This window comes from Protopterus annectens, chromosome 1.part1 (assembly GCF_019279795.1).
Source record: "Protopterus annectens isolate FY-2018-M chromosome 1.part1, PAN1.0, whole genome shotgun sequence".
Lineage (NCBI taxonomy): Eukaryota > Metazoa > Chordata > Ceratodontiformes > Protopteridae > Protopterus > Protopterus annectens.
The window spans coordinates 825,966,260-825,980,387 of record NC_056726.1 but is presented as its reverse complement, the minus strand read 5'-3'; the positions used below and the strand labels follow the sequence as shown (position 1 = coordinate 825,980,387).

General features: G+C 41.5%; 1 protein-coding gene across 2 annotated transcripts in view; it reads left to right on the top strand.

Annotated features, from left to right (window-relative positions):
- The window catches only part of LOC122807596 (myosin-IIIb-like), a 2,420,886-nt gene that overhangs the window by 1,448,264 nt on the left and 958,494 nt on the right, over window positions 1–14,128 (top strand). For both annotated transcript variants that reach the window (XM_044078517.1, XM_044078510.1), the window contains exon 10: window positions 6,798–6,914. In XM_044078517.1, the coding sequence (XP_043934452.1) occupies window positions 6,798–6,914 (117 nt within the window). The remainder of the gene's footprint in view (window positions 1–6,797; window positions 6,915–14,128) is intronic.

Here is a 14,128-nt window from a genome sequence, read left to right as displayed (position 1 = left end):
TGGGCAGTGAGGACATAAAGGCGAGAAGTTGGAATTGAAGTTTTGATGGGGTATTATAGTGTACATTGTTATTTATCATAATTTGTGTATATAGCAGCTTCTTAAAAGGAATGAATTTTATCGTATTCTCAATGGCCAGTCTCTTATTTTCATCTGTCAGAGATTGTTTTTTTTCTTGCCAATAGTTTGAAAATAATCATCTCAAGGTTTTCTAGTATTAGTTTTACTAAGTTAATATCCTGCAAGTCGACTTGTGTTTGTGAGAATTTAGCATTTATGAGGTAATGGATTTGGGTAAGAATAACAGTATATTTCTTAGTAAGATTTAGTTCTAGTCTTATTTGTTGTATATTGGATTCTTTCCATTGGTATATTTCCCATACTGTGAGATCTTTTATCAGAGGGTAATTTGTTAGATTTAAGGGTTTATTGTTTATTAGTAGGTTGAGATTTAGGTGGAGTGGTTGTATAAGGGCAAGAGCATCTAATATCTGCAATGATTTAAATAATTTCTGTGTAGTAAGAATCATGTATTTAATTAGTGGGTGTATATGCTTCATGAATATGCCATTTTGATTTAGGTTTAAAAATGGTAGGGATTTGCTGTTATACCCAAGGGATTTCAGTTGTTCAGACCAGATTTTGGTCCATTGGGGTGTCCAGGTATTTACATACGGGTCATGGCTTATTATCTGTATTAGTCTGTAGGCAGTAATTATACTATAATAGAGGTTGAAATCAGGTAACCCCAGTCCCCCTTTATGTTTGGTAAGTACAATTTTGTCATATTTAATTCTAGTGGATTTGGTACCATAAGAATCGTGATATAGCTTTTTCTATATCAAGGAAGAATTTGTGGGGAATATTTGAAAAAGTAGCATTTAGTTGAAAGGGTATTCTCGGTAAAAGGTTCATCTTAACAACACTAGCTTTTGAGAGTACTGATTTCTTCCACCTATTGCTATCACTTTCAATACTGGTCCATGTATGCAGTAGGTTATTCTTTATCATATCCTTAAAGTCATGAGTAAATATTATTCCTAGGTATTTTATCTGGTAACTTATCTTGATCTCACTCATGGGAAAATTAAATTCCTTTTGACCTATAAGATTCATGGGAAATATGTGGAATTTGTTTAGATTTAAATTATAGTTAGAGATTTCAGAGAACTCATCTATAGCTTTAAGTATTTTTGGGAGGTCAGTAGTGGGAAGTTGAAAATATATATTTAAGTCATCAACAAAAGCAGAGAATATAAGATTTGTGTTATAGATTCTAGGTATGTGATGGAAGTTTTTTTGTGAAATAAACAGAAGGAGAGGTTCTAGATAAAGATTAAAGAGGTATGGGGAAAGAGGGCAACCTTGTCTTGTACCTTTGGATAACAGTATAGGGTTAGTTTTGAGCTCATTTATCTGAATATTGGTAGAAGCTTTCTGATATAGAACCTTAATTATCCTTATGAATTCCTGAGGAAAACCATATAAAGGCAATATATTAAATAGGAAATGTAAATCAACTCTATCAAAAGCTTTGGTTGCATCTGCCGTGAGGACAAATCTGGGGCATTTGTCACTGTTAAGAAGTCTGATAATGGTATCTAAAAGGAGAGTGTTATCACTTGTTTGCCGGTTTATCATAAAGCCCATTTGCTCTTGGGAAATGATAGAGGGTAGTACATTCTTAAGTCTATTTGCTATAACATGAGCTGGGATCTTAAGGTCAGTATTTATCAGGGCTATTGGTCTATAGTTTGCTGGATCTGTTGGGTCGGAACTCACTTTTGGAATTAGCACTGTTTTGGAGTTATTTAAATTATCTGTTGTTCCTTGTTGTATTATAAAGTTGAAAAGTTTTAATAATATTTTGGAAATAGGTTCCATGAATAGTTTATAAAATTCAGAGGTGTAGCCATCGGGCCCAGGACATTTACCCGGTTTGAGTTTGCTTATTGCAGCTTTTATCTCATTTAGTTGCAGGGGTTTTAGTTTTTTTTTTATCTTCCGTAATTTGTGGAAATTTTATATTATGTGTAAAATCACCACAATTGTCTGTATATGGTGATAAGGGTATGTTGTATAGTTTCTTATATATGTCTTCAAAAGCATCTACAATATCTTGGTCCTTGTGCTTCACCAGTCCTTCATACACTATTTCTTTAATTCTTGGTGGGCCATTTTTATGTTAATTAGTCTAGCTAGGAATTTTGAAGGTGTCTGTGCCCATTTTGAATACTGATATATTGACCTTAATTCTAACACGGAGATATTTTCTAGCTAGTGTTTGCGTAATTGCTTTTGCCAGTCTATTACGTTTTCCTCCAGGTGTAGAATGTTTACTTCTGCAGTGGCGTGCGTGTGGCACACACATGGTTCTCCTTAAAGGAGAAGATGCCACTGCCGTGGTATAAGAAGTTTTTTTTTTTTTTCATTAATTAAAATAAATGCTTAAGCCTCCTGTGGATCCAGCTCTGCGGGCCGGTCAGGGACAGCCAATGTCCGTAATGGGTACAAGCAAGCAAAATCTGAAGGTAATGCTACTCAATGCTAGAAGTCTAAACCTTAAGATGCACTCTCTCGAGGCTTTCCTTAAAATGGAGAGCATCAATATCTGTGCAGTAACTGAGACCTGGTTCAAAGCTCCAGAGAGCACCCCTGCAATACCAGGCTACAGCTCATACCACACTTTTTGGTCACCAAACCAGGACCAAAACACTAAAGGTGGAGGAGTGTCCATATTCACTAAGGATACTCACACCTCCAGGATGGTTGCCCAACACAAAGCATCTGAAATTCTCCAGGTGCAACAAACACTAGGTAAGACTGCAATACAAATTGTAGCTTGTTACAGATCCCCCACCATGCCCCAGGATTCTCACTACACCTTTCTAAACGTACTGGAAAATATTAAGATACAACCAAACACCCTAATACTGGGTAATTTCAACTTCCCTGCCTTTAACTGGGAAAACTACTACTGTATCAACACCTTTGCTCAACAGTTCTTGAAATTCATAAATTCCAATGCTCTAGACCAACTAATTTATAGTCCCACCAGGGATACCAGTATTCTAGATGTGGTCATTACCAATATGGGAGATCGATGCACCACACCAGTGCTCACCCCCTTGTTGGCCAGATCAGACCATAAGCTAATCACCCTTGACATCCACATTCCACCCCACCCCCCTTTAAGAAAACTTCCGTAAAAAACTTCTCCAAAGCCAACTTCATGCTTCTCAAGTCAGAAGTAACAAACTTCATGACACCCATGCAGATGGGAACTGGAAGTTCAACTGCTGAATCTTACACCAAGGTGCTGTACTACCACATTCACTTGTGCATGGACCGAGCCATCCCAAAAAAAACAAGACGCTGTCCTCTACAAAAAAAAAAAAAAAAAAAAAAAAAAAGGAGGCCAATCTGGTGGTCCCCTGTCAAAAACAAGCTGTACAACAGGAGGAAGAAACTGTTGCAGAAAAGAGGAAGAACCCAGGATTCAAAAAAACTCCCTCACCAGCCTCAGAAGAAAGCTGAGATCCCTCATAAAATCTTCCAAAGCTAGTTAGAAAACAAAATTGTCAAAGATTCCAAAGACAACCACAAGGCTTTCTGTAGCTATGTCAAGAATCTAAATGGCAATACTCAGATCTGCTCTGAGCTAGAGCAGAATGGCACTAGATATACTGATCCCAAGGATATTGCCAATATCCTGGCAGATAGATTCTGCCAACTTCACCCCCCCTCTCACCCCCTAAAGGGCCCATCTCAATACTGAAAGAATGCTAAATTTCAGTAATCATGGCCACTCAGGTAAAAAAAACACACTCTCCAAAGCCAAGAATACAGCATCCATGGGACCAGACGACATCCCGGGCTGTGTACTCCATGAACTACAAAATTAACTGGCATCTCACCTGTGTGTCATGTTTAATCATAGCCTTATCTCAGGCTTCGTGGTGCACAGCTACAGTCATCCCACTCCACAAGGGGAGATCCACTTTGGATCCTGGGAACTACCGTCCCATCAGTCTGATGAGCCTGATCTGCAAGGCTATGGGAACGTATTGTCATGGAACCTATAAACAGACATTGGCAACCTCAATCACTGGACCCCGCCCATTTTGGGTTCGTAAAGAGTCAATCTTGCCTCTTGAACCTGATCGACTTCTTCGACTCAGTCTCCAGAGCTATGGACGAGGGTAAGGTTGTTCACACAGCCTACTTGGACCTCGCCAAGGCTTTCAACACTATCCCCCACTCTGGGATCTTAGATAAACTTGCTAAGCTGGGCATTAATCCCTACATCACTCAATGCTTTGCAAACTGGCTTACTAAAAGAACACACACCATAAAAGTAGCCAACTCCAAATTCAGCCCTAGACAAGTGACAAGTGGTGTACCACAGGGTTCCGTCCTGGGACCACTCTTGTTTGGCATCTACTTCTCTGAAGTACAGGCCAACACTAAGAGACTCTGGCTTACAAAGTTTACAAATGACTGCAAGCTGGGAGCCATTTTTGAATCCCCAAATGATGTGGATATACTACAAAAGGGCCTTACCGCAACAGATGCCTAGTGCCAGAGCCATGGGCTCAAGCTAAATGCCAAAAAATGTATAGTTGTCCCCTTTGGGAAAAAAACACATACCTGTGAACTACTACATAGATGGCAGTACACTAAACACCGAATGGGTGATGAGACCTAGGGACACAGGTGGATAGAGGTGTATCACCTTTGATAACCACATAGCCACAACAGTTAGAAAATACGTCTACGTGGCACACCTCCTCACCAAGGGCTTTTCACCCAGAAAAAGGAGGTCATTGTCCCTCTGTACCCATCCCTCATTAGACCCATTATAGAATACAATGCCCCGTTTGGTATGTACCTCATAAGACATCTGCAACAACTAGAAAGGCCACAGAAATACCTCATAAAAAGAGTCACAGGCCTAAAGCAGATGCCTTATGCTGACTGTCTAAAGAAACTCCAGCTGTACTCTGTCACATATCGCCTACTCAGAGGCGATCTCTGCCCAACATACAAGGCCATGTCAAACCCAGAGTTGTTGGACATGCTACACTTAAAGAAATACCAATCCCTCCGAGCCACATGCTCCAGGGATCTTAACCTTGTCACAACGATGAATAGAATATGCTGGAGGGATAGTTTCCTGACCCAGAGACTCCACATACTCTGGAATGGGGTTCCCACACAACACATGTCAGCAGACTGCCTCAATGGCCCTCTTCAGGAAGAACCTTGACGATCTGATGGGAGATAGGAAATTCACCCCGGGGATCACATCAGTAGCCCTGCTAGACAGCTGTCCAGGAAAGTAAATATCTGTGGGAAGCAATAGCCAGGGAATCGTTATGGCTAGGCTTGTATAGGCCCTAGGGCCAATAGCCTAGTACCTACTTATGAACCTAAAGGGCCGGATGTAGCCCTAGGGCCATACAATGCCCAGGTCTGCTTTAAAGGGTAGCAAGGTTACTACTCTGGTTTACATGCAGTGGAAGGTTATTGCAGAGGTGAGAGGTGCATTTCAATTTGAATTTATAATGCTAGTGAGCCTTTATCTGTTGATTTGGGTTTAGTTCCTTAACCCAGTATTTGAAGTACCATTTGTTCTATGAATGAATAGAAAGTCAGAGAGGGTTGCATTTTTCATGACTCAAAGGGCTGGAAACAAGTCTCCATGGAGGAGTCTGTAAGAGATTGAGTACAGAGAGAGGATTGCCAGCATGTCCTAATAATTAAGATTTTTTGAGACTACTGATCTTTTTAGTTATGAATCCTTGAGGTCTCTCAAGTTGAGTGATATGTTTAGACAAATATGTGTCAAAAGGTGCATTATAATCCAACAGTTGGTGTGATGAGATATTAGTAAAGGGGAGTGAAACTTCTTTGAATCTAATGGAGATGCCTTTAAAAAATTAGATGAGATAGAAGGCTTTCCAAACTACTGTGGAGACAGGATGGTGAAATGATTAGGGATTATCAACTAGAGTGTCTAGATCTCTTACAACAGTATCTGATTAAAGTTGTTTTTAACAATGATTAAAACAGTAGGTGGGTTGTTTTATGTTTTGATCCACTCTGAAGCTAAGTAATATATCTGTTTAGGCCCAGGTGTCTTGGTTGGGATCACACTTGAGCTTTATTGGTTATCGTTATATCAACATATTATAAATGTAAGGGTTCATTATTATTAAATCACATTCCATATTCTAGGATATTGTAGTTTATTCCATTTTCTCTTAAAATATATAATACATCTCACTATGTTTATCATAATCCCTTCTTGAATTGTTTGAATGCTTTATATTTGCTTATTTGTATTTTTATGGAAATCTTAAAACTATATTAAATAAAAGCTTAAGAAAATGGTAATTCTGATTAACCTGTTAGCCTACTTAATAATATTGTAGTATTGTTTCCATTATTGCAGTTGTTTTTCACTGGAAAAGGATTTACTACATGAACAAAATCCAAATATACCAGCATGCAGATCTGCAGAACCATCCATTAATGCAGCAAGGGCCTATTTGAAAATACTTTTTTTCAGTGATAAAGACTTGCTAGGAGTGAACAATAAACAAGTCGAAACATATTGCACATTTTTTGTCCACACATTGCACATTTTTTGTCCACACAGTAACTAGCTTTTCAACTGTAGTATGGGATACTTTGTGAAAGTAGAGTATTTTCCAGATAAGATAATATTAGCAAACTGTTTATGCATCCATGAAACATTAATTCCTAATAAATGCTGCCTTTTCTTTTTACAGATGCCAGAGATTCTATTGCAAAGGTGGTGTATGGCAGAGTCTTTGGCTGGATTGTCAGTAAAATAAATGAACTCCTGGCTCCCAATGTGGATGATAATGTGGAGCTTCTAGAGATAGGTATGTCTTACTCTGATGGAAACATTTATAGTGACATCATTTTATCTTTCAAAACTCATTAATTCTCTTTTACTGATTCATGCAATTGAAAGATGTGATGCTGCAGGTCATATTCTATGAAACACTATGTGTAAGACATGATGTCCTTTGAGTAGACCACTAGTTCGTTTTGGGCACCAGTGAGAGACATGCACATGCACACAATGCATACCTAGGGGGAATATAAAATAGCCAGTCAACATAAGCAGCATGTTTTGGAAGGTGGGAGAGATAGAAGACTAACACCAACGAATGAAAGCAGAAGGAAAACAGTAGCAGAGTCCAAATCCACAAAAAACTATTTATTGTATAGACACAGCAAGGAGTTTATACTTTTGTTAAGACTGTAACACAAACTTTAGAATCATAGCCACCTAAAATCAACTGAACTTTTTTTAATTTTGAACATATTTTGAACATACATACATTTTTACATATCGTAAAGAAGAAATTAATTATTTGGATGTGTTGTGTACAAGGATTATGAAAATAAGTTGATACAGAGTACAATTTATAGAAAGAAAACTTATTCAAATAATGTATTGCATTTTTCTAGTTGTCATCCAATGCATCAGAGGAAATGAATAATTAAAGGGAAATTTGTTAGAATGCCCCATATGATTACTGAGAACATCTTTATGAGGGAATTTTCAAAATTAAAAAAATGTGTTCTTAGTTGGGGGATACCCTTTAGAACTTATTAACCAAATGGCTAGTGAGGTCATTTTGAAAATAAGTGAAGGGGCTATTAAGCTCATTATGTTGACGGAAGAAAGTCCATTTCAAGTGACAAGAACTAATGAAGAGTATCATTGTTCCTTTATTGTCACATACACAGAAGAATGTGAACAAATTCAAATAGTTATTAGAAAAAATTTAAACATTTTTAGGGCTTTTGAAGGAATTTTGGACGTTTTGAGACCTACGACTAATTTTGTCACTAGGAGGGCAAAATGTCTTAAGAATTATTTGGAAGTGAAGGATGCCCTAGGGATTAATACTAACATGAGAAGACATGAAACATTTAGGTGTGGCACTTGTGCACAATGTTCATATATTTTACAGAAGGATGTTGTGATGGTGAATAATAACAGGGTACGTAATAAAATTCCCACTGCACTTGTAAAACTGTAGGTATTATTTATTTAGCTACCTGCAATAAATGTTCAAGTTTATGTGGGAAAAACAGTCCATCAATTTAGAGATAGAATATATGAACACCTAAATGACATTAAAAATAAAAAGTACAAATTCATTATACTGCCACATAGAGAAGAATACCGACCATGGTTTCTTATTTTCTGGGATTGATGTTGTCCCTAAAAATGTTCTAGGGGGCCATGGAGGGATTTAATTGAATTTAAGGAACTATGTTGGCAGCTAAAATTAAACGCTAGTGTTTTTCCAGGTTTAAATGACACAATCTCCATTGCTAGTGTCTTAAGGTTACTGTCTTATAAGGTTTAATTATGATATTGTTTGAATTGCTGTTTTAAACTGTTATATTGATTGTCAGATGGTTTTAAGTCAGTTATTTTAAATGCTGTTGGTAATTTTTAGTCGTGATTTTTTTTTTATGAGAGATATTTAAATCAGGTAGTTGTGATTCTGAAGAAGTTTGTGTTACACTCTTAATGAAAGCGCTAAATCCTTGCTGTATCTATACAATAAATTCTTTTTTTGTGGCTTTGGACTCCACTGCTGTTTTCCTCCTCCTTCTTCCTTGCGTTGGTGTTGGTTATTAGATGTTCTTCGTGTTTCACTGTTGCAGTCATCACATTTGGGTTATCCCTGCCAGGGTAGCGCTCGGCCAGCCCAAATACCAGTGGCTTAGTATTTCTGCATTGGTTGCTGTCGCTTCAGGACTGACGTCAAGTGGTCAGTAGTATAAAGTAAGGGAACTGATGCCATTACATCAATCTTTCTTGCCGCGGAGCCTGAAGCAGAAGCAGTTCGCACGACTGCTGGTTGGCTGCTACCTGAGTTTCGTCTTCCGAATTGAAGCTGAATTCTTCTAAACCAAGTACCCCATTGGGATCCTTTTTTCTTGCACTAACCGATGTCAGAAAAAGTTAACAATTGTCTCGCCTGTGGAAAACAAAAACCACAGCGAGACTTTCATTCTTACTGCGTCACTTGCTTAGGCCCAGACCATGACTTCCCTCACTGTCGCTTTTGTGCTTTGTTCAACACCAAAACTATACGTCGTTGGGCCCTTATTGTAGCTAGATATTTTTGCTTACAGTCCTCGAATTCCAATATGGCTTCGGTAAGCCATCCAACAGCAGATCTTCCAAAAAAATGTAACAATAAAGACAGAGACAGGCCGCACAGGTTCAAGCCTACCGACAATGCTTCCATTAAGCTAGTCGTCAGTTCTCTCGTCTTCAGTGAGGTGCTTTTGCAGCCCCTGATGCCCGCTTCTTTGGTTTCGCAGGCTGCTACCGAGACCCTTTCAGAGTCCAGTATGCCACAAAACTCTTCAACTTAGGATCCTGCAGTTGTCTCTCCCTTGGATTGGTCTGAAGCCACTGAGCAGGCACTGGCTTTTGAGGAAGTACTTCGCACTACCGATTCTCGACACAAACCGACGACTTTCGTGTCTACTGTTCTTTCAAAAACGACTGAGTTTCTAAGGCCTAGGGTACGAACCACACTCAAGAAACTGACGACCCACTCTCAGGCACTTGTTTCCTTGCCTCAGTCTCAAATGCTTAAAATGGCAGAAGACCTTATCATGCTTATCAGGGGAAGCCAAGCTACCCCTTCCAAAAGAAAGAGATCTGTCCCCAGTAGTTTTGTCTGATGAGACTGATGCATCTGAATATGAAGACATGCAACCCCTTTCTGCTTATAAGGATTCTGATGCAGAGGATTCCATTCCCTCAGCCTCTCCACCTGAGGACTTTTCCTTTGGGGAAACCCTTCATACCTTAATGGAGCATTTCCAATGGGAATATCAGGACTACCCTCATTCAAAAAAGACTCTGAGAATTCTTAGATCTTCCACAGCACAGACCCCTGGCCCATTCCCCCATTTCTGGATGTTGTGAACAATGTTTTCCTGGAATCCAGTTTGAATCCTGACACCCTCCTGCCCACCTAGATGGCAAGTCATACAAGGCCAATGGAGCCCACAGCAAATCCATTTGCACATCAAACAAAAGAGATGTTAGCTGTCCAGCATGCATTGACAGTGTTCATGCCCCTTCTGTCCCCAGGGGCTCTCCTGATAAAAACAGACAAACACCCCTGTGATGTGGTATATCAACAAGCAGGGAGGGACTCACTCCTACCCTCTATGCAGTCTGGCCATGACCCTTTGGCACACAGCCTCTGCCATGCAACTACACCTGTTAGAACAATTCCTGCCAGGTTCTCTAAACTCTTTGGCAGGTCACTTAAGCAGAAATCTTCTGGACCCACACAAGTGGCAGCTAGACAAAAGAACCTTCACCCTAATAACTCTGAAATGGGCCCCCCTGAAGGTCTACCTCTTTGCCTCCAACACCAACCATCAGCTCAGCAAGTTCTGCACCAGAGAGCATCACTGCATGCCCTGTCCTTCCCCTAGGCCAGTCTATTGGTCTGTGCCTTTCCTCCACTACCTCTCATTACCAGGGTACTGCTCAAAATAAGGGAGGAAAAACCAAGGATAATTCTTATTACTCCAGACTGGCCTTGCCAGCACTGGGTCCCCACTGCTGTGCAGCCTGTCCCCACTGCCACCATGGCATCTCACTCAGACCCCAACCCTCCTGACCCAGAGGGAAGGAGAATTCATGCACCCCCAATTGCAGACCCTCAATTTGGCAGCTTGGCTTATTCCCTAACCACTGATCAATCTGCCAACCTCAGTAAACAGGTTCTAGATGTTATACGTGAGGCCAGATGCCCTAGCACTAGAAAGTCTTTTGCTGACAAATGGAAAAGGTTCTGCACCTGGATTCAAGCTAAGGGAGCCAATACGGCACAGCCCGCCCGCCCCCATCCTGGATTACCTAGCTGACCTGCTACACAGTGGTCTGTCTTTTTCTTCTATTAAAATCCATGCCTCTGTTATCTCTGCTCATTTCCCCACTGAGCAGCAGCTTTTCTCACACCCTCTGATTAAACAATTCCTAAGAGGAGCCAGCAGCTTGAGAGCACCTACCCCAGCTTGGGACCTTAACTTTGTGTTGGAAAAGCTCACCCTGCCCCCCCTTCAAACCAGCATCTCCAGCAGAGTTAAAATTTCTCTCCTGGAAGACAGCTTTTCTTCTGCCCATCACTTCAGCCAGAAGGGTCTCCGAGCTATAAGGACTCATGGCTGTGGAGCCCTTCATCATCTTCCATGCTGATAGGGTTTCCCTCAGGACTAACCCATCCTTCATACCCAAAATGGTGTCCAGTGTGGCTGTCAACCAATCCATTCATTTGCCCACCTTTTTTCCCTAACCCACAAAACAAGGAGAAAAGGCTCTAGCACTCTCTAGATGTGCACAGACAGCTCAGATCCTGTCTAGACAGGACTAAATCATTCAGAAAGTCTGATCAGTTGATGGTTAGCTTTTCTTCAGGGGAAGAAGGCAAAGCTGTCTCTAAACAATTTCTAAATGGATAGGATGCTGCATCCATTTCTGTTGCAAGGAACATGGAAAGCCTTTCACTAAGGGGGTCAGGACTCACTCCACCAGAGCAGCCTCCACCTCTGCAGCTTTCCTCAGACGAGTCCCCACCAGGGACATCCTGGAGGCTGCCACCTGGACATCTGATCACACTTTCACCAAACATTACCACCTACCTATCTTCTCCATATCCAGGGCAAGCTTTGCCACTGCAGTCTTGCAGGGCATCCTAGCCAGCCCCTAGTTTCCTTGACTTCCTCTACCCTTTTCCTCAGCTTTGGGAATCAACTCAAATATGAAACTCTCCTTAGCATGGAGAACATCAATATCTGTGCAGTAACAGAAACCTGGTTCAAGGCTCCCGAGAGCACCCCAGCACTACCAGGTTATACCTCATACCATGCTTTCCGGCCCCAAAACTTGGACTGAACCACAAAAGGAGGGGGAGTATCAATATTCGTCAAAGATACCCACACCTCCAGGTTGATGGCACAGCACGAGGCATCAGAGACTATCCATGTGCAACTAACAGTGGGTAAAACTGCCTTCCAGTTTATAGCCTGCTACAGACCACCCTCCCAAACCCAGGAACCCCACTCGGCCTTCCTGAGAACACTGGAAAATATGAAGGTCTCTCCAAACACCAGTATATTGGGCAACTTCAACTACCCAAACATAGACTGGGAGCATTACTGTAGCTCCAACACCCTAGCCCAAAGGTTCCTAGAATTTATAAACTCAAATGCTATGGAACAACTTGTTACCACTCCCACAAGAGGGGAAAACATACTGGACCTGATCATCACCAACATGGGGACTCTATGCTCCAGACCAGAAGTGTATCCCTCACTGGTAAGATCAGACCATAAACTAATCTCACTGGATATTCGCATCCCGACCCCACCCCCTGCCCAGAAAACCACAGTGAAAAACTCTAAAGCAAATTTCACACTCCTCAAAACTGAGGTGGAATCCTTCAAAGCCCCCGGGCCTGTGGAAAATACAGCCCAGACCGCAGAATCCTTTATAAACGCATTCTGTGAACACCTTCAGGAATGCATGGATCATGCAATCCCAAATAAAACCAAGACCCAATCCTCCAAAGGCAGACGTCCTGTCTGGTGGACCCCAGCGATAAACAAACTGTACAATAGAAGGAGGAAGCTACTACATGATAGAACAAAATCCCAAAAAGGGAAGGCATCTCTGATCAGTATTAGCAAAAAACTACGGGCACTCATAAAATCATCTAAGGCCAGCTTAGAGAGAAAAATTGCACAGGACACTAAGGATAATCACAAGGCTTTCTTTAGTTATGTCAGGAATCTGGGTGGGAATTCCCAGATATGCTCAGAATTAGTCCAAAATGACAAAAAAATACACCGAACCCACAGACATTGCCAACATCCTAGCTGACAGGTTTAGCGCAAACTCCGTCCCCCTCCCCACCAAAAGGGCAAACAGCTATCCCAGCAGTGTGCTGCCCCCCTGACATCTCAGATGCTCAGGTAAGAGCCCCCCTCTCCAAAGCAAAAAAACACAGCATCAGTGGGACCATACGGTGTCCCAGGCTGCGTCCTACATAAACTCCAAGAAGAGCTAAACCCAAACATAAAACTACTGTTCAATCTCAGCCTTACTACAGGATATGTACCCAAAGAGTGGCGTACAGCAACAGTGGTCCCTCTCCACAAAGGTGGTGCCTCAACGGATCCTGGAAACTATCGCCCCATAAGCCTGACTAGCTTGGTCTGCAAAACTGTGGAAAAGATCATCATGGACCTCATAAATAAATATATTGGGGACCTACAGACACTGGATCCTACCCAGTTTGGCTTTGTTAAGGGCAGATCCTGCCTCTTAAACCTGGTTGATTTCTTTGAAACAGTCACCAAGGCCATTGACGAGGGGAAGGTGGTCCACACAGCCTACCTGGACCTCGCAAAAGCCTTCGATACAATACCCCACTCGGGCATTATAGATAAGCTCACCAGCTTAAATATAAACCCCTATGTCACTAGATGGGGTTGCAAACTGGCTCAAGGACAGAACCCACATGGTTAGAATTGCTGGAGCCATGTCAGACTCCAAACCAGTTACAAGTGGCGTCCCACAAGGCTCAGTCCTGGGACCTCTCTTGTTTGGTATTTATTTCTCGGAGGTACAGGCCAACACGGAAGGACTGTGGCTGACCAAGTTCGCAGATGACTGCAAACTAGGCACCATAATCGACTCTCCAGCCGACACAAGCATCCTCCAAAAGGGCCTCATAGAAACAGACAACTGGTGCCAGAGCCATGGCCTCAAGCCAAACGCCAAAAAGTGTATAGTCATCCCCTTTGGCAAAAACAGAGTGCCCAGAAATGACCACATAGGTGGTAATCCATTAAGTACGGAAGAAGTAATTAGGGACCTGGGGACCCAAGTTTGATAGCAATCTCTCATTTGAAAACCACGTGGCCAAAGTGGTTAGAAAAACATTTTATATAGCCCACCTAATCATGAAGGGATTCACATCTAGATCGGGGGAGGTCATCGTGCCTCTTTACTCTTCCCTCATCAGGCCCA